This window comes from Melampsora larici-populina (assembly GCF_000204055.1).
Source record: "Melampsora larici-populina 98AG31 unplaced genomic scaffold MELLAscaffold_6, whole genome shotgun sequence".
NCBI lineage: Eukaryota > Fungi > Basidiomycota > Pucciniomycetes > Pucciniales > Melampsoraceae > Melampsora > Melampsora laricis-populina.
The window spans coordinates 1,306,434-1,327,480 of record NW_006768770.1 but is presented as its reverse complement, the minus strand read 5'-3'; the positions used below and the strand labels follow the sequence as shown (position 1 = coordinate 1,327,480).

At 38.0% G+C, this 21,047-nt stretch overlaps 5 protein-coding genes across 5 annotated transcripts; 2 read left to right on the top strand and 3 right to left on the bottom strand.

The window, feature by feature from the left end:
• Window positions 1-2,427, top strand: MELLADRAFT_115571 (uncharacterized protein; the record flags this gene model as incomplete). Its single annotated transcript, XM_007406535.1, has 4 exons — window positions 1-871; window positions 967-1,358; window positions 1,674-2,119; window positions 2,377-2,427. 4 exons carry the CDS (start codon window positions 12-14, stop codon window positions 2,425-2,427), a joined length of 1,749 nt encoding a protein of 582 aa, XP_007406597.1.
• A 463-nt stretch (window positions 2,428-2,890) lies between these two features.
• On the top strand, window positions 2,891-5,544 carry MELLADRAFT_115570 (uncharacterized protein; the record flags this gene model as incomplete). The annotated part of the gene is made up of 8 exons (XM_007406536.1): window positions 2,891-3,107; window positions 3,192-3,427; window positions 3,512-3,538; window positions 3,643-3,684; window positions 3,757-3,800; window positions 3,876-4,009; window positions 4,095-4,120; window positions 4,204-5,544. The coding sequence occupies 8 exons, from the start codon at window positions 3,026-3,028 to the stop codon at window positions 5,146-5,148; spliced, it is 1,536 nt and encodes a 511-aa protein (XP_007406598.1).
• Window positions 5,545-6,348: 804 nt separating this feature from the next.
• On the bottom strand, window positions 6,349-7,816 carry MELLADRAFT_71065 (uncharacterized protein; the record flags this gene model as incomplete). Its single annotated transcript, XM_007406385.1, has 4 exons — window positions 6,349-6,885; window positions 6,970-6,999; window positions 7,100-7,261; window positions 7,597-7,816. 4 exons carry the CDS (start codon window positions 7,663-7,665, stop codon window positions 6,844-6,846), a joined length of 303 nt encoding a protein of 100 aa, XP_007406447.1.
• A 1,462-nt stretch (window positions 7,817-9,278) lies between these two features.
• MELLADRAFT_60617 (uncharacterized protein) lies at window positions 9,279-10,309 on the bottom strand (the record flags this gene model as incomplete). Its single annotated transcript, XM_007406384.1, has 6 exons — window positions 9,279-9,378; window positions 9,473-9,501; window positions 9,639-9,830; window positions 9,924-9,991; window positions 10,073-10,096; window positions 10,189-10,309. The coding sequence occupies 6 exons, from the start codon at window positions 10,307-10,309 to the stop codon at window positions 9,279-9,281; spliced, it is 534 nt and encodes a 177-aa protein (XP_007406446.1).
• Window positions 10,310-20,085: 9,776 nt separating this feature from the next.
• MELLADRAFT_94522 (uncharacterized protein) lies at window positions 20,086-21,047 on the bottom strand (the record flags this gene model as incomplete). The annotated part of the gene is made up of 5 exons (XM_007406383.1): window positions 20,086-20,105; window positions 20,212-20,329; window positions 20,663-20,766; window positions 20,868-20,956; window positions 21,043-21,047. 5 exons carry the CDS (start codon window positions 21,045-21,047, stop codon window positions 20,086-20,088), a joined length of 336 nt encoding a protein of 111 aa, XP_007406445.1.

The window sequence follows — 21,047 nt, the reverse complement described above, 5'->3', positions numbered from 1 at the left end:
CTCAGCCAGCAATGTCCAAATCAGAGTCAATCGAATATCTTCAATCCGATTCATTTTCCTTAATCTTTCCATTACCATTTAGAATTTTATTTTTGATTTTTATTGGTTTATTACTTTATGGATTAGTCTTACATTCTTTAGATTCATTTAATCTTCAATTCGATTTATTATTCGAAAATACAATCGATCAACAACCACAACAACCACCACCACCACAACAAGACGAATCACATTTACCATTAACTTTCAATCCTCAATCATCTCAATCTCATTCACAAATCAATCAATTTCCAAAACCATTTCATTTAAAATCATCTTCATCTTCACCTGAAAGAAACAGACACTTATTCTCAAAACTATCAACTATCTCATCTAATCATTCAACTTTATCATTATCATCAACAACAACATCATCAACAAAACTTTATACACCTATTTATTATTCAGCTCTTTCAATCGGTTTACTCACTTTGATTGGTTTAATTTTATTTAGATTTCTAACTAATGGGAATAATCCAATCCTAGTATCAAATCTATCATCAATACCATTACTATGGTTAACATTGATGATGATCTTATCAATTTCATCAAACAGTGGTCTTTTAGTTTCATCTTGTTTACCATTTCAAGCTAAATTCAAATCACAACGTCGTCAATTTCGTCAATCACTCTATCGAATCATCTTTGGTACTTTAAACGATCCTCCTGTCTTTCAGGATATCTTGCTGGCTGATGTCTTGATTAGTTATGCTAGAGTCTTGGGTGATCTTTGGCTTTCGGTTTGTCTTTCCACGGTCGCTAAACATGGACTGGCTACTCAAAGTAATCAAGTGAGGTGTTATAAGAATTTAATGGTACCACTCATCACTAGGTATGTTTTGAATTTAAATCATCTATAATCTTTAAAACAAACTGATCTCTCAATCTTTTTTCATCATGATGTTTGACAATTTTGGTGATCGACAGTTTACCATACGCGTTTCGACTTCGACAATGTCTTGCTGAATACTATTCACGTACTAGTCCAAACCCACGTCGATCATTACTGAATGCATTAAAATACGCTACAGCTTTCCCTATGATTGGTTTATCAGTCTTTATGGTCAATTCACCAGCATCAGATGATGCACCTGAACTTGATCAAGAAAGTTCTAGATCCATGAAACCTTCAATGACCAGCATCCCAGCAAGTTATCAATTTTGGCTACTATCAATCTTGATCAATTCACTTTATTCATTTTGGTGGGATGTCACGAATGATTGGTCATTTGCATTACTCAGACCAACAGCCTGGTCAAGTCCATCACTCAAGTTATCGATCAATGGATCAAGATCACCACCACCACCATCGATCACAGGTACGACATTTGAACCTGAACGATTACCTAGACGGAATTCACCTGCTGGACTTCAACTATCGAATGCGAGTCGAGTACGAACCCATTCACCTAGTTATGTACCTCTCACACCTGATCATACTCTTCATCATCATCATCATCATCATCATCATCCTCAAGAAAGTTCCAATCATCGGTTTCTTAATGTACCATCATCGGTGATGAATTATTCAACTTCGAATTGGACCCTCCATCACCCAACCCATCACTTCAGCACCCGATTTCTTCGTCCAGAACTGATGATGAAACCGATGATGATCTACCCCATCTTGATAGGATTGAATTTGATGCTAAGGTTCACATGGTTGATCAGGTTGATCGGACCATTAAGAGAACCATCAGAATGGATCGGGTTTGGATTAGAAGTCTTTGAGATCTTTAGACGTTCGGGTTGGTGTTTTTTAAGATTAGAAACTGAATGGATCAAACAGATTAAATTAGATCAAGGATCGGAAACAGGATTGCAAGCGGAAGAAGAAGAAGAGGATCGAGGATTGGGAGTGGGGCTTGATGGGTTGATGGATGAAGATCTTGAGGAAGGTTTGGATGAAGAAGTTGGGTTGGGAAATAAGAGAGGAATTCATCCGGATCAACAGTTTGGAATCGGAAATGGAATCGGAAGTGGAAGTGGGGTTGGGATTGGAATTGGAATTGGAAAGAATGAAAATGAACTTCAGGATAGGAAAGAAGATAGGATCGAATTAGACGAATCTTTAATTCTTGTAAGTCGACATAATCTTCTTTGAAGAAAATCAAAACCCATCAAGCAAGCCAGCCAAAAAAAAATCTTCTGTAAGGATTCATTGGATTGAGAATTTGTATAATTTGAGTGAGTTTGGATTATGTTAAGTAGAACAATAGAAAACCAATTTACATAGATTTGTATACAACAATAGAATCAGAAATCAGAAATCAGTTATGTTTGTGTAGTGTGTGTGTGTTTTTTCTTCGGTTTTGAGTTCTTTTTAACAATTGAAAGATGGTTGGAGTTGAGGACAGTGTTTTGTGTAAGATTCAGTGTTACTTGTGATTCTTGAGGTTGAGCTTGGTATTTTAATCTAGGGAGTGTACTGTGTTCATGTGTGATGCGTGCTTGCTTTTCTCCAAGGTGCTTGTTCTTTTACGATGCGAAGGCAGCAGAATGAAGATTCATTCGATTGTTTTGATCTTACAATGAGACGTGTAAATATTACAGGAGATACAGTCAACTCAGGTCAACTCTCCATAAAGGCATACCTTTTATGGGCATAATCCCTCTAAATGCATAGGTTTTTACGGGGGTTTTCCCCGCCAAAATGGGATTTGCCAGCCAAAACAAGATTTGTAAAGGCATATTCCTCTAAATGCATAAGAAAACTGCCCGCCAAACTGTATGCCATTAGAGAGAGTTGACTGTACGTATATGTAAAGGTCATACAGCTTACATAGTGTACTAAAGTTTCAGTAACAAGAGGGTGGATATACTGATGATACATACTCGATGATCGACCGACGATCGAGTGAGGATTATGTAATCAACCCAAGTTCAATCCCTTTGAATTCAAAAACTTTCAATTTTCAACTTCAACTTGACCTAAAAACCAAAAAACCAAAAAAGTTCTCTCAAAAGGAAATCAACCAGAACCATCATGTCAAGTAAATATACTATTGCTGGTTCTATCAGTACTCCTCAATCAGATTCATTAACCGAAAAAGAAAAAATGTTATCAGGTAAATCGATCATCACATTCGAAACCTAATGAACTAAATAATGAACTGATTCTGATTCTTTTTTCTTAAAAACAAAAACAATAGGTCAACCATATTTAGCAGTCAGTGATGTTCAATTAGTTAAAGATAGATTACGTGCCCGAAATCTTTTACAACGTTATAATCAATTTCCATGGTCATCAAATGAAGTAGATGATCCTGAACCCGATTACTTTGGACCAGATGAAAGAAGAGTTTATTTGGCTGAATTGTTTGGAATCCAATTAGATGATATTAAAAATAAACCTATTGAGATCGAACCTCCGTTTTATTGTGATTATGTATGTTTTTGATTCCCTTTTGGTCATCTTGATTTCACCGATGGTTTATTTACTTTTTTTTTCGGGTTGGGAATGCGAAAATAGGGTACTAATATCACTTTCAAAGGTCCTGTAAGTTTGAAATCATCGATCTGATCAATCTATTTGAAACTTTAGCTTATGTGGCTTACTGATGATTGACTGATTTCTTGACATTTCGACTTTCAATGCACTAGTTTTACTCAAACTTCAATTGTCACATTTTGGATTGTGCGGCTGTAAGATCTCTCATCTCTTCTTTGGTTTCATTCTATCTTTCAAGATCTGATTCTGTTTTGATCCTTTCAAAGGTCACTTTCGGTAGTCGAGTGATTGTAGGACCCAATGTTCAAATGTAAGCTTTCGATCACTTCTACTTCTCTTTTCGTTCATCTGAACCTTATGGAATCGGATCTTACCTTTTTCATAGATATGCCGGTACTCACTCTACCGACGTAGCTGAACGTAAACAAGGCTTAGAGAGAGCTTATCCTGTGACTGTAGGAGATGACGTGTGGATCGGTGGTGGTGCTATCATACTAGGACCCTGCACGATCGGTAATGGTATGTATCTCATCATCTTAACTTGAGTCTTCCTCAAGAACTCTAGACTGATTGATCTGTTCACTCGATTTGACGGATTCAACAGGTACAACAATTGCCGCTGGAGCAGTGGTGAGCACACTCTGACCACATTATCCTTTTCTCTTGAAAGTCTTGACTGATGTATCTTTTGTTTTTTTTTTGGAAATCATTAGGTCAGAGGTCATGTGCCAGCAAACGTGTTGATGGGAGGAATCCCAGCTAGGATCTTAAAGCGATTAGAATCTAAACCGAAAGATCGATCGAATCCGAATTTTTCTCAACCAAAACAATCTAGACCTAGTCGTCCATCTTCTCGTAATTCTAAACGAGGTGGTGGACCACCTACCGATCGAGCTCAAAGTCCAACAGCCACTCATTCTTCCGAGGAAGAACCGATTGATCCGACTACTGAGTGTTTCTTGGCTAATATCCCCACTCGTCTACGTCCAGTCGAACTTAAGGCTGCTTTAAGAGAATATGGAGCCTTACGTAGACTTACACTTGATCGAGCTCGTCATATTGGATTTGCACGTTTTATGGAACCAGCTAGTGCAGATGCAGCACTCGAAGCTGGTCGTGGACCGGATGGGTTTATTGTGAATTTAGAAGATGGTACAGAAGTGGTGATTGGAATTGAAAGAAGAAGAAGTGGAGAAGAACAAAGATCGTTTAATCCAGAATTGATTACGAATCCGAGATGTTATATTCGAACGACGTTGAATCATCAAGAATTATCAGATGTGAAGGCTACGATCGAACATGAGTTTGGACCATTGAAACATTGGTTTGTGAGACGAGATGAGACAGGAACAGAAGAGAGAACAGAAGTCGAACTTGAATTTGAACATTTGAATGGAGCTAGAGAAGCGATTAAGGCTAGTAGATCAGGTGAAGGAGGACTCGGATTAGAATTAGCTAGTGGCATTAGGGTCAGAGTGGAATCTAAACGAACGTTTGGTGGACCATTGAGAGGAGGAACAGGAGCAGGAAGAGGTGGATATATGAGAGGAAGCTTTAGAGGAAGGTTTAATAGCAGAGGTAACGGATTTGGAGGTGGTCGAGGTGGGTTTGTTAGAGGTGGATTTAGGAAAAGAGGAATGTATAGTGGAGCTGAATAAAAAAAAAATTAAATTTGTGAAAAGGAAAAAGTTGAAAGAAAAACTATGAAAAAAGTTTAGAATTCAAAGAAAAAGTTTAGAAATTTTTTTAAAAAAAAACCAAATCAAATCAAAGAAGAAGAAAACCAAAAAGCGTTTGATGATGAAAGGGTTTTTTTATATATTTTATTATTGTGTTGTTTCTGTTTAAAAGTAATTAGATAAAATTGAATGAGTTTTTGATGTGGAAACAAAAAGAGAATGAGAAAGAGAGAGAAAAAAAGTTGTGTGTGTGTGATTTTAATGTTGATGTTGATTGGGTGTTGTGGTTTTGGTTTTTGGTTTTGGTTTGATTCTTGATGATTTCAATTTGGAATTGAATGCTTTTATAAAAAAAGAAAAAGGGTTTTCTGTGATATCTTTTTTTTTTGAAATTATGATTATTTTTATAAAGGTTTTGAGTGTGTGTTTTGAATGGCTTGGAGATGCATAACAAAATGTGCAGTGAAGATAAAAAGACAATCATTTTAATGATTATAAATTTGTTTGGAAAAATAAAAGTTGTTAGAGAGAGAAAGTATGAAAAGTGTGTAAGTGTAAGAGGAGAAGTATATACTATTTAATTTATCTGAACTAAAATGAATTTAAATCAAGGTTGGGATTATAGATTTCTTTTGATATTTTGGTAAGGATTAAGATTTTCTTTATCAATTGAAGGAAAGAAAAAAAAAACAAAAGAAATCATTCTGGTTTTATGAATGATGAATCCCATTTGAAAATTGAAAAAAAAACTTGACTTTTTTTAACCTCTCTTTGGTTTATATCTTGACCAGTATTCTTTTAAGAAGAAAAACTCATGTTAACTATTTTAAAGTTCAAATCAAATTCTAAAAAGAAAGTTTTCAGGAGAGTTTTTTCCTAGTACATAAAATCAAAAAAACTTGGATATATATACCTGGATTTCAAATCCATTTTCTTTCATGGATTTCTTAAAAAAATAAGAAATCCTCATAGATTAATTGAAAAAAAACCAAAAAACCATTGAAGGTTGAAAGTTGAATCTCTTGTAGAATAAGAAAAGATATATAGAGAGAACTTCTTGTTGATTTTTGAAGTTGATAAATCAGATTAACTAATCACATTCAATTACCCAAATATCACATAAAAATCCGATGAAAAATTGATCAAAAGTAAAAAGAATTGGTTTTTTTTTTGACATTTGACAAAAGTGAGAAAATTGTAGTTGGTTTTTTTTTTTGATTTATTTACATTTGAAGAATAACAAAAGATAAGATTGAGGTATTAACATTTTTTTAAAAAACAAAACTGTTTACTCAACAAAACACACCAACCAAAATAAACCCAACAAAAAATAAAACCAACAAAAAATAAAGCCAACAAAAAATAAAACCAACAAAAAATAAACCCAACAAAAAATAAAACCAACAAAAAATAAAACCAACAAAAAATGAAAGATCAGAGAAATTTGAACTAGAAAGAAGAAAAAAATTGAATGGATATTTAGAATGATTTAATGTATCATTTGTTTTGATTTGTTGTGTTTTGATTTGATTTGTTTAATTTTTTTTTCTCTTTCACAAAGTTTATGCTAAGATAGAAGGATTAAGGTTTACAAGAATTGTAAGAAAAAGAAGCAGAAAAAAACAGACAAAAGTTAAAGGGTTTTTAACTTTTTTTGTTTTCCTTTTCCCTTTTTCAAAGTCTTGAATGACTTCCTCCTACTTGTTCAATCAAAAACTAGAAAAAAAAGATCAATCGAATTAGTGAAATCGGTTCTAAATGATTAGTTTAATCCACAAAACTGAGTAAATCAAAACATACATCAATACATTCTTCTTCTTCCATACCCATCTAAACCCAAAAAAAAAACACGAATCAAGATCAAACTCGGAAACTCAAAGACGAATCTCAATCAAGAGAAAATCGAATTTGAAAGAGATGTAAAACTTACATCAGCCGGTGTAGAATCGTTTGGTACTAAATTTTGACCATCAAATTGTAACCTGAAGGAAGTTCTAGCTACCCCTCTTTGTTCTGCTACTGCATTATAAATCTTAATAAACGTAGTAGATTGTTTGACTTTTAAAATTAATGGTTCTTCTGATGCATCTGGCTAATCAAAAAAAAAACAAATTGATCATTAGTTTCTTCTTCTTCTTTTTTTTGGTTCTAAGAATTGGGTTTTCTTTTTTGATTTTTTTTTTTTTTGGAATTTGTAGAATCGGAATTTAACTTACAACTAGAATGGATAAATTCAATTCAAAAACAGGTTCAGGGAAAAATTCAAGTTAGTGATCCGATTTGATTTTAAAACATTTGATTTTCATTTATCAACATTTTGTTCAAGATGAAAACTATATTAAAAACCAATCAACTTTGTTGAAAAAGCTTTTTTTTTCGCTTTCATTCATGATTTGAGTCTATTTTTTTTCTTTTACTTTTGAACGTACATTTAACTTTAAGTGTGATTTTTTGTGTTTTAGGCTTGATATCTGGAGCAGGACTATTAGCTGTCATGGTTTAATGAGTTGATTCGATTAGTTGGATTTGTGGAGGTATGAAGAAAGTTGTCCGATTTGAATGATAGGTTTTTTTGCTTGATGTTGTTAAGTTGAAAGACGCGTGATGATGGATGGTGTGAGTTGAAGAACTTTGAAGTGTTGATGGCTTGGTGAATTTGAATTAATGGAAGATGTGAATTTCCCTAGCTGAGTCGAGACGTGTGACATCTTGTGACTCGAAACGTGTCAGCGAGATGTCACCAATCACCCCCTTCATTCTCAAAGCTCAAAAAAGTTCATTCAACTGATCATTTCAAGCCATTGATGAAAATCTTGTTAGTTTTCTTTCTGAAGAATGTTCATCTGATTTATCCTGGATTTCCCTTCCACTGCGCTTATTCTCAACAAGCTGATCGAAATACAATAGGACACTCATCATCCTCAGTTTATGTTGATCTCAACAATTGAAGAAAAGCCAAGATTCATGTATCCATTCTGAGATCTCAAGTCAGTACGAATAATGATCAGCGTACATACCTTTGTAGCTTTTTAGAAAGACACCTTTCTTTCCTCTTCACACACTCTTATGCTACCTTCCAAGTGTCGGAGTAAGTAGTCAGAATCTTGTTTCCTAATCATTTCTTCTTTCTACTCCTTTGACCTTAGATTACTTTGTTCTCATCAATAACAAATTGACCTCGACCAAGTATGTATCCTGCTACATCTCTGATTCGGTTTGTTCCCTTGTTTTTGTGTTTTCCATTGAAGCACTTTGGACTCATCACCTACTCCCAAAAGGGTTAATCGGATAATATATATGACGTTATGCAGAGAAATGATGAATTGACTCGATTTCAAAGGTTAAAAATTCAATCAAAATCCTCTTATTTCTCCTCTTGACCACTTTGTTTCAATTTGTTACAATTTTATTCTTCTAGGTTCATCTCCTCATCACTAAAGAAGACTCTTTACCAATCAATCAATCTCATCCAAGCACTTTACCTTCACTCGACTCATCCTTACAACCATGTCAACTCATGGAGATATCATTGCAAACCGCTTTACGTTTCGTGCCGAACATGGTCAAGAGCTTTGTTGACCAATGATTGGGTAATAATGTGATCATTCAAAAAGAATGAGTAGCACTTTGTGAAATCTAGAGGTACGGAACCCAACTTGAATTTGAATGTACATAATTTATAAGACTAGAAATTGGTAAAACTGTAGGTTTGGCCCCGTGATTTACAATTTCACACTACACAGAAACCATCTGCACACCAGGATTTTGGGCAGATCAAGTGCAAAATTGTAATTTGCCCCCATGGGCCTTGATTTTTACACTCATTCAATTTTACATTCAATAAAGTGCAAAGATCTATTGACCCACAGTTTTCACTCACTTTTTCCTACAAGTTTTTCCATTGACGGATCAAATGCAGAAACAGCACAAGAAATATCCAACTTTGACTGCTTCAACGGCTAAGTGACAAAGTAGTAGTTGGGAAAGCTGACACATATGATATTATATTAGTTCTAAAAGTAAGCAAAATTGATCAAGCTGGGTAGATACAATGTAGTTTGGATAAAATGCATGATGATGTTCATCGGTTCTTTCACGAGCGACCGCGGTCAAAAATCTGTGGATGCTACAAAGTCAGCCGTATCTTTACCAATATCGCCTTCTCCCATGAACAAACGAAAGTCTTCGGATTTGATTGGTGTATCTCCTCTGTTCCCATTGGTCCAAAAGTACAAAGGAAATCAGACTCTTAGTCATCGATCAAGAGCTTGCGTTTTAGATCCTGTAGAAACTTTTCACTTACGCCGCATTTTCATTTTTCTTGACCTCAAACTGAATTCAAATTTGGTTTCGAAATTGAAAAAAATCTCAATCAATATTGAAGCTCCTTAACAGAGTTGCCTCTGGTGAAATATATTGGACTGAAGCGTAAGAGAGAAAGGAATGATGGCATTGAAAACTCGACTGACCCAAGAAAGTGCCTTGAGAGTAGGAATAGCTTGAGCCACCTCCTTTGACAAGACTTGTTGAACCCATTGGTACTTGATATCGTAGTCCGAAGCACCTCCTGAAGCTGGTTCACCGGTTTCCTTTGATCTGGTATATGATGCTCCAGTCTCCGCTAGCACAAAGGGCTTGTATTCATTGGGTATCGAAAAAAGCTTGGTGTGTTTGTAGATAGTTGAGGTTCATTGAGCTATCAAACATATCTTTGTAGTAGCTGCGGGCCGCTGGTAAGAGAGAACTAGACCTACATCTGCAAAGTACTTCATGGTTTCAAGTGCTTCGCCTGGCTGGGGGACGACATTGAGACGAGCATGACCTATAAATGTTGATGACGAATTCTAAGGTTGATGCCACAAGCTTATAAGACTTTTATAAAAACACGACTTATGGGACTAACCTCCATAGTGATAGAAAGAAAGTCCTAAGGAAGAATAAACAACAAAAGAGGTTACACTATCATTATCCTTTGATTTTCAAATTGATGTTCGTCGAGTCAGCAAGAATTGCGCTGACCGACAATGTCCACGTAATGTGCGCCAGGCCAGTATTGATTATAACCACCATGGACTGCATCTACATGACCAAATTTAGAGTTTGGAGCCCACATCAAGTCTATTTCACTCGGAGTAGACATATCACGCATAAAAATAGTCTTGATCAGCTGAGGCAGTTAATCTATCTTTCAAATAAGCAAGCCTACATGTGTTCTCAGTTTGAGACTTGATGGTATCGAACATCAGCTTCCATTTCTCTATAAACACTGAGAATTTGATGGATCAGCTGTCTGGATATTTCACAGGTCATAAGAAGAAAAGATGTTCAGACAAAACTATCTACATTCGGGTTGTAGCCCCCATTTGTACCAATCACCGTTCATCTGAATGATGCGTAACAGCGAATAGAATTGATCAATACGCGAAAGAGATTACTATGAAGGAACAGAAGACCAACTTCATGTGCAAATCTTAGCCAAACTGTGATACCTTGTTTGTTGATCCACTGCATTTTTTTTGCAACATGATCGGCCTGTGTTCAAGATGTGCGCAAAAAGATCGTAGATTGATGAAGTTTTCTAAGTAATAGATGTCTTTGTAGAGGATTTGAATATAAACTACGTACGACTTCTTTTGTGACCATCTCCAAACCTTGGTAAGGCATCAAAGCGATCTGCCATACTGGATTTCCATCTAAAGATTGTATATATTTGAGATGCTAACCTCATACATCGCAGAGCCAAGTGATCCAGGAAAAGACAAAAGAAGGGACACGACGCCAGGGAGATATTCAGATAGTGTATTCAAACGATTTCAAGAAAACCATTCGTCACAGTTGCGTAGAACGAAGCGATATGCGTACAGAGTCTATTTGTGATTGATTCGGGCCATCAGACTCTAGATTGATGTAGTCTCCCATCTGATGCGATGAGCAGTGTCCATTTAAGTAAAAGTTAAGACTCTCAACAAAGGTAATAGATACTTGATTGTAGCCTCGAAGGGAATCACTTACGATGGCCATCGGTGCCGGAAGCTTGTCATTGATTTCATTCGGAGTGTTGGGTGCAACTGATTCCCCCAAGGCAGGAAGGAATCCAATTGAAATCCCGTTTCGTTTTAAGTTCGATGGAGACAATCCCATCAAATTTCCATCGAACTTTCTTGGATGAAGACTGGCTGAAGGATGCTCATCCGTTGTGGGATAGGCTGAAATGAACGCGATCGAACATAGAGACAAGGTTAGTAGGAGGATATTCATCTTGAAACTCGATTGAACAGTCGCCCTTCTTTCTCGTTTTGGTATGTTGGAGGACTGTGGTAGCACTGATCAATTAGGTCAGAAAAATTTATAAAGATGCCAACAGGCGCCATTTGAAGCTAGTCAAGAACCCATATGTGAAGCAAAGCAGGGATATGCGCATACCTAAATACAACGTTATTAGCTTCCACGAGAGTGCTCACCAAGATTTTGTTTTATTCTAAAAAGTGCAAAGAGAGGAAAGATTGGCGAAGTAATAGCTATGGAAAGAGTCAAGATGTATGCAATCCGAATGCCTTATATATGTCATGAACATCATACACCTATCACTTTTCGCACCCTTGTTTCCTGTGTTCACCATTCCTTTACCGTTGGTCACGTCAGAATGACCTTTTTGAGAACGACTCGGGTTTGTGTGTGTGATCGGGTAAACAATAAACAAATGAGCTTCTATGTGACTCTCGCGTTCACAAAGTGCCAACACACGGTCGTTCTGACACTGCCGTTACCCTTCGTTATGAGGGGGCCGGTAGAAACACGTATCCCTCACGTTGGATTCCCCCCCGTGGTACGTTTTGACAGCCGATCAAGACAATTGAAGCCAAGATTTGGCGTATCAGGGATCAAAAGTCTTTGTCACTTCGGGACTGTTTCCAAAATCAGAGGAGAATATACCCGGCAACCTCTAAGAACTTCAGATAATTCGAAGGCATCTGATATTTGCGACCGACTGAGAGGTCGCGAGTCGCGACTTGCGAGAAATGTGAAATGTGATTACGATGAACAGGAAGCCGAGATGTGAACTTGAAGTGACCGCCACGATTTTTTCGAATTTCGCTTTTCGCTTTTTGGAATTCTTAATCTCAAGACGGTATTATAGCTTTATTGCTCGTGTAAGCCTCGTATAATCAATCTCTTCTTTAGCTCTTTACTATCATTGACTGATTTCATTTCTTCTTTATCGATCTCACAGACTCTTGACCAAGTCCATCTCATAATCACATCCTCTTGCTCAACTCATCATCATTATAAATCTGTTTATCATCGCAAACCGATCCATGTTCTGTGCTCCACATGGTCTTGAGTGGTGTCAGCAATGTTGCGTTGATTATCGAATGGGTGATAACTCTTTCATCGCCAAAGATATCAATATGGCTATCTTAGAATCTAGAGGTGATGACGCAAAAAAATAAATAACAACTAATTGTAAACTAACAACCATGGTCCCAACTAAAATATGAATGTAAGACAAATCGGTGAAGATTATATCAACTACAATAATAATGTAAAAAAATCCCATAAAGGCCAAAAAATACTAAATGTGAGAACCACTCAACACTTGTGATTGAAGATTTTCAGAATAACAACTATAATTCTTTGGAACAATGATAATTAGGTAGGGAAGGGGGGGCTTTAAAAAAGAACTAACAGGATACTTGATGATAAGGTGAAGATATCTCTGCTTTGATGAATGATAGGTAAACTGGAAAAGCGGTTAAGAGGGAATGAACCATGACGTCAAATGGTACCATAGTAAAAGTAACAACTTAAAACCCGACCCGTCCTCTTTACATGACACATAAAGTACCGGGCCTATGTATTCCCAACGGAATAACAAGTGACCCATCTATTCTTTGTCATTTGCTGTGATAAGTTACAGTACTCTCAGCATCCCATCCTATCCCATCCTATTGCCTCATTCAACTATTCTTCACTGACATGGTACCCGATAGCATCATGGTTAATCATTTCATGTTCTGTGCAGACCACGGTCTCGAGTGGTGTGGAGGTTGCTGCGTTGATTACCGAATGGGCAACAACGGTCAATTTGAGGAACAGCTCCATGCTCTCCTTCGATCCAGAGGTGATTACCTCTCTGATCCAGATGTAAGTCCAATATGATTTTGAAATGATATTGTTTATTTGGTTTCATTTTTTGTTGAGCCTTTTGGCTATCAAACTACGTGTTATACCTGACACAAATTTTTATATGACCAGGATCGTCCATCACTCAGCGTCTTCTCACTGGTCCGTTTTCCGTTGAGCCAACCTTTGAATTCGGACACACCCATTGCTTGTGAACAGCACAACAAAGTCAATTGTGAGACATGCTTTGATTGGTTCAAGCTCGTGTCAAGGACCATGTAAAACCTGTAAGTATTAGACTTGTCATCACCTGACCTGCTGAGTCTGATAGATTTGTTCCACTCTGCAAAATTCTACCTAGCTCAAATTTTAATGGGTCTTGCTAAAACACCTTCATTACCAGGAAACAATGCTTATTGAGTTCAAATCTTTTACAAAAAAGTCCATGACTGAAGTGACTTGTTATCTACATGGCTATGAACATAAATTAAAGTCTCCATCAAAGAGAAAGTGATATTAGGGCAGTTCAAGTTAACCAAAAATGTTGTAAAATCAAAATTCTTTTGACCTCCATGTGCTGTGAAATTCTAGAAAGTCAACTCTTATTTGTGCATAGATGTAGTCATCAGGCAGGGCTTTCTCAGAATGTTTCAAACTTTGAAAAATTCCAAGCAGCATCTTGCTGTAGGCACAGTTATGTTATAGTGTGTTTTAAAACTTGAACTGCCCTATTATTCTGATTCCGTCTTGCCCACACATCAGATAATTCATAGAGATAATCTAAAGATTATAGATGAATATCATCTGCTTGGATAATCACATGTGGCTTCCAGGGATAATGTTTCAAAACATCTTTCTTACCTCATAGACCTTTTTGACACTGATTCAGTCTCAAGTACAATAATCTCAAAGTGGTGTGACAATTGTCCACCCCCAGGCCTTTGTATACTTATAACTGTAGCCACTTGGAACTCATCACATCTCTTCCACATTTCTCCTGAGATTCCTTGAAGTTGGTACTAGACTCTTGTATCAACAGAAGGGAATAAATGAGGCTAAGGGGTCACACAGCAGAGGGACAGCCCACCTGCTAGCAACACCTAAAGCGCTCCGCTTTTAGGCAACATTTTGGTAGCGGAACACTTTGCCGCTACCTTAGGAACCCGCTCTTGATCCGCCAGTGATATGAACCCGCTACATGACCAACAGAGCGCGGCGCAATGTGGACCCGCTCTTGCTCCGCTTGGTCAATTTTAAAGCCAACAGAGCGGGCCGAGGCGATCCAAATGATGCAGTTTTTTTCACATTCTCAATGCGACTTACTCTAAGCAAATTCAATTAGAAGAAATATGATAAAACTAACAAAAACACTAAAGAGTGACTAGTAAGATAAAAATGAGACAAAAGCAAGACAAAACATATCAGGTAATCAATAAGTATCCCTCTTATATGAGACAAATAAAGTGAACTATCTTGACTACAAGATACCAACATGTATTGGCCCCTTTTGACTGATTGAATGATTGTTCAATTGTTGTGAGAATCACTTTGCTGTCATTGTGACCGTGAGGTCGGTTCTTTCCATGAACTGATATCCAGGCAACTCATGATGTCAAGTCCAATATATACACCTCTCAAGTCTTGTTGATCAGCCTTGTTGTATTTTCACAAGATGAAACAATCAGTCAACATATTTTGCCCTCAAAACTGACCAGCAACACTATTGATAGATCCATGAGAACAAAACCAAATAAACAGATAAATACAGTCATACCTCGGAAATTTGGTCCTCTGATATCCGGTACCCTCCAAAATCTGATTAGATTCTGGTCCACCGAGGTGGTTCCCAGCCAGATATCCGGTAACCTCCGAATATCGGTATCCGGTGGTTAAAAAGAGAAAAATCAAATTCCAGAGGTAGGCTATATAGGCGGATTTAGCTACAAAGCCAAGATTTTGGAGCAGAAAAAGATTCCAAAGTTATTTGTACAGAGTTTTCCTTGCACTGAACCCGGTCTTTGTCACAAACTTCCCTCAAACCTCCTGTAAAAAAGCTAATAGGACATTTTTGACATTTGAGTCAATAGTTTTTCCCCTTCTATTTCTGGCTCCACATTTTTTAATTTTTCTAGAATCCGGTACAAAAGGTGTCCACCAAGCGTACCGGATTTCCGAGGTATAACTGTAGCCTAAAACCCTTTAATCCTCACCTCTTTTCACTTAGTATCACTCAAGAAGATGAAGAGATAAAGCCTTTGGATTCAAAAGACTTGGATCAGCAATAAAATAAGCAACAGAAAATTCACCTTTACCTCATTCACTCTTGAGATTTTCAATCTGTAAGAATCGATTCAGATTTCTGATCATCATGAGGGCTAAAATTCAGGAATTTGATTAGATGACTGTCAAAATATTCTGATATCTTGATGTGACATTGAGGAATTCTTGAACTGATGTGTGGCGGGGGAAGATGAACCCCAGTTCTTGAGAACAATTCAACTGAAGTCGGAGGGTATTGAGCAAGGAAGCTTACAGGGCAAACACAATCATTATCAGCTGTATTCAAAATATAGGGTGTAATCGATGCATTTCAATACAAGGGTGAGGGTGAAGCCATACCAGATAAGGATTGGACTGATTGGTAGATCAAGATGGTGGTGTTTGCAACGATTTGGGGATTCCAAAGGTGAGCCTCAAGCCGTACTGGATGGATTGAAAGGCTTTGTTGAACTTGAGTGTTGTGAACAATATCATGATACATCAATAATATGTACATATGTACACATATCTGAGTCCTTATATCGTAAGCTTCCGCTTTTTGTGGCGGGTTGCTTCAATTGTTGCTGCTAGTCTACACTATGTGCACAGCAACTTCCCCCAAGGAGTCAAGTCAAGCCAATTCCCTTTGCCAAGTTTTTACAATCAATCAAGTTGTTCCCACTTTTCTTCACTTCTACAAAATTAATATCTAAAATTAAAACATATTGTTCTGTTGATTCATACATTTTTTCATTGATTACACCACAAGGAATGCAGTGGTGGTGTAGTCCATTCTTGTGAAAGGTGAGGGACGGCACGTGAAAGGCAAAGCTGTACAGGCCTTCGAAGAAGACTAGAGTTTGACCTTGGCATTCCAAACTCTATTCCTCTTCTTCCCGCACGTTCCATTCCCTCTCTATCATCCTTTCACAAAGCTTCAGTAAAGCTCAAAGTTTCTTTGCTAACTCACAAAATAACCATCCCGCCCACCTGATGAGTTTTTCTGGTACCCACCCACTGACCCAAGCTGGAATTGGTCCACTTCCCAGTCCGGTTGGTTTTAGAAGACCAACAGAGGAGCAGATCACGCCTTCCCCCACATACCTCCATCCTCACCAAAGGGGCAAGGATAGAGGAGGGTGAGTTACCACAGATCGCCGTAAGGCAATCAGAAATGAGAAACATCTCATTATAGAAACTGAGCCAAAACTGAAACTAGAGAATGGATATTCAGTCATACTAAAAAACCTGTATCCTCAGCTATACAAATTCTAGAACCTCTTCCAACAGTTACCCTTTAGTATCTTGGTGTTCAAAATTTTTCTAATTTGCTGCCTGCCACTCTTTTTTCAGACTGGGGGGGACCTGGATAGCCCCAGCTAAGCCCCATTGTCTTACTGGAGGCAAAAAGCCAATTTTTGCTAAATTTTCTTAATTTTTTGGTATGTTTCTTGTAAACTTGGAGCCAAAACCATCTGTTTTTGCCCAAAAATATTATGCATCTTGTGTTCACAGAGCAATCTCACCTTCATAATATCTTCATCTGAGGCGAGACTGACCGCAGTTGCAGAGGATCACTTAGAATTCATCACACAGTGCTTTTGAATGTAACTTGTGTTCCAGTGCAGTTTATTTGAGTAACAGTGCAACTGCCTTGGCACTGCCAGCAAAGATACCTTGGATATTCCAATTCAAGTTATTATTGGATATTTACTCCCCCAGAATGTGTGTCTGAGGAATTGATACAAGGCTTGATTTGGCCCCAAAGATTGCCTCTGATCAATCACTTGGAAGCTACGACCATGGCTATTGCCATCCAAGGCATCTTTGTTAGCAGTGCAGCCTACTGAGACAAGACATCTTAATTTTTTGTGTACACATCTATCCCTTCAATTGACACCGCAGGAATCAATAGGCTTGAAACCCAATTGAAGAAAGTTGAGGTGGCTGGGTTTGTGACTTTCTTAAATTGTGAGACTTTTTTGCAATACATTCACATCACGTTTGCAGACCACCCTTGTTTTAGTCACTTTCCAATTCATTGTTGTTCCAACATGTAAGGAAAACCAACTATGTGTGAGGAGTATCAATCACAATCCCAGCTAATCCTTATGAGACTTGACCAATGAGTCTTCAAAACAAAATGACAACCCATTTAGATTTGGAACGGTAAATCAAAAAGGTTTGACATTCACCTCACGTGGTCATCTTGCTACTTACTTTGACCAATCACATACATCTCGGTATTAAGATTAAACAGGATCTTTGATCTGTGTTTTCCCATTGAATGGAATCTCAGACATTGATCATTGATCATTTATCATTGATTTATTTGAACTTCCTCTATTCTCAATTCTTTTTTTACTCTGAGCTGTTTGTTGCACTTGGCATTGTAAAATTTTCTCAAATTGACTTGACTTCATCAAAAGCAAGGTTCAGAGTCAATTAGTTGTAACCAAGAATTGTAAGTAACTACAGTTCAACGTAGGCAATCAAGATTGAAAGGCATGTACAAAGACTTGATTGAGTTAGATTGCAAATGTTAAGGACCTATCAAAAAGGTGATCCATTCAAAATTGTGTGATATCATTTGATGGACCCAATGGGGGGTTGTGGCGTATGTGATGGTTTTGGTGTGATGAAACGCCTGTACAAGTGTATCTCAAGGGTATTCAGCAAAGGTATTGTGAACGTATTGCAAACAAATCTCGTGATTGAGAGAAGTTGTGGACCCTGTCAGCGCAACTTGGTTCAATTGGGTTTTGGACTTATTAATTCCCGCGGTGTGATATACAGCATCTCTTCTGTGTTACTCAGTAGGATCTTATCAATTCAGAAGAAGGTATGTGATCTATCAAAAAAAGGCTTTGTGGTTTGTAAGCTTCTATGTGCCAAAATAGGGCTCTTGATGTCTGTTGTCTACTTGGAGCCAAATCGGCCAAGATATTGGGCCTTTAAGAAATGTCTGTTGTGCAATTGGAGCCAAAACCTGTTTTGGGGCAAAAAGCCATGCATGTGCTTGTGATCAGGTTGTGGGCGCGGCACAAAATATGTGTCTTTGGCACACCACGGCGTTGGAAAAATTGACAAAATGAGGGTTGGCACGCCTTTTCAAGGATCACACCAAATCATAGGAGTTCTATGTCCTGTCACCAATATTGGAGACTTGGATACTCGCTGTGAGCTTTGACACAGCTTCCCTTGGCTTTGCTCACCTTAAAAAGGCAATCTTGTGGTAGTAGACAGCTCTAGCAACACATACATACAAACATACAATAAATAACAATACAAAAACAAAATTTTGTCTCTCGGTGATTTTCTTTTTGGTAAGAAAACACGCCCGGCGCGCCAAGTGGCAGTGGCGCCTAGGCGCAAAAAAACTAAATAAAATGTGCCTCGGCGCGCGTACAAAAATATGAGCGTGCCCACAACCTGAGCTTGTGAGGCCAAAAGGTCCAAATATCAAGTTTTGACACAATGGACCTTTATAGGAGCTATCTGGGGTCCTAGACTGGGGTTAAGTTTCAGGGTCTCACTTTCTCTTGACACTCCAAAATGATTTTCACCAGGAGTAGGGGACAACTCCAGTGGAGACTATCAGCGCCGCGTGTTGCCACCTACAGTCAAACCCGCGCAAATGCATACCCACGCAAATGCATAATCAGCCAATTTGCATAGGGCTTGGGTTCCAGACTTGCAGGGTTCTGGAAGCACAAATTTTCATTGGAGCAGTTGTACATTCACATTTTTATCTGCTTCATAATGCATAACTCTATGCATTATGTCATTTTTGTTCTCATAATGCATAAATGTATGTCTTATGACCATAATGCATAGAGTTATGCATTATCACAAAGCCCGTTAAAATGAATAACCGGTCAAAATGCATAGAAAAAATTGTCGCCCCAATTTATGCATTTGCGCGGGTTTGACTGTACAGCACTCTTCTATGTTCAATGTCTCTTACAGTTTTTCTTCTCTATCAGGTCTGAAACCGCCATCGAGGAACAAATTGCAACACACCCTCAGGGCTATGTAGTAGCAAACCATCCATAGCAAAACCGGATGCCACTGATTCCCGGGGCATCTGGGTACACTACGACCCCGAACAACCAACTCCTTGCCATGTTTGAATGTGTCCTAGTGTTCTAATGGATATAACCGAGCGTTGCTGAGGAATGAAGCCATGAAGTACCAGTAACATGAGCAATGTTATCTTGATTTATTAAGACACGAATTTTTGCTTCCGGAGATGATCGGGTTCATTTCTGCGCATATTCACATCTTAAACGTATATATCTTACACCCGAGGACGGGAGACCACATCATGCATGTTCAATTTAGACATGGATATCAAGCTGTTGGAGTCTATAGGTGGCCGAAAACAATTAGTCCACCGATCCAGTGACTGAGATTCCCCATCCAATACTTTGAGCCTACGGTAAGCAAAGGGATACGATAGTGCTATTCTTTGTGATGACAAAGCAAGGCACTACAATCCCAAGTCATCACATGGAGGCTTTCAGATCTGTATTAAGCATTGTGTCGTAAAACTAGAAGAGTGCAAGATTGCGGAAAAGAAGTAGAAAAAATGTAAAACTATCAGTGATACACTCGCGAGATGCCAACACACAAGATTGTCAAGAAAGAAATGCGCACCGAGAATCACAGAATCGCCCCTGAGAAACATCTTGGAGATGAATCGATCCTTGTTGACAGGTTTTTTGTTTTTGCCTTTCGGGAGTTCTGTCCACATTTCCTTTACGTTGACTAAAACCTATGTATATTAATGATTCCCGACAGAATGAATTGATCGGAGCGAAAGCACCAAATTCAATATTAGTGACGGACGGTTAACAAGTACAAGTTCAATACAAGTGAGTCAGTAAAGTTGAATTCCCGTGTGAAGTTTCGCTATTGCTATCGAACATATTCACCCGGTGACTTTAGAGATATGTGCCTCTCATAATGCCACATCGATTTTTTTTCATGAGATCTTATACCCTTCAGGCGCCTCTGGTTCCATCAAACTGCGAACTGCTCAGGTGTACAGTAGTCCAAGTGTCTAGCAATTCTTATTTTGATGAAAAAAGACGATAAATTGACTAACCATGTTAGAATGTCTATCGAAAGCCTTAACACGTGCTAGTAATTTCCGGTTGTTTCTTAAAGCGATCAAGATTTGTGTATGGTTCTTTACACTACTCTGCAGGACTATCAAAAAGGTCATAACAAATCATTACGAAATCAGTCTCAATTGATCGAGTGTCCAACTTGGAAAAAAACCGGGCTGAAGCACTTGTCTCGTGCCTCACCTGACAAGGGACCGGTCGCGATTTCATGTTCTTCAAGAGCTCGAATTTTTTCCTCGTCAAGTTCCGACTTGGGAACGTGGGCGTATTGACTTTAAATTGAGATTTCCCATCAGTCCAATGGAGTCCAATTTTAAAGGAAATCGATGTTGAATACTGATAGAATGATCAATCATACCTCAT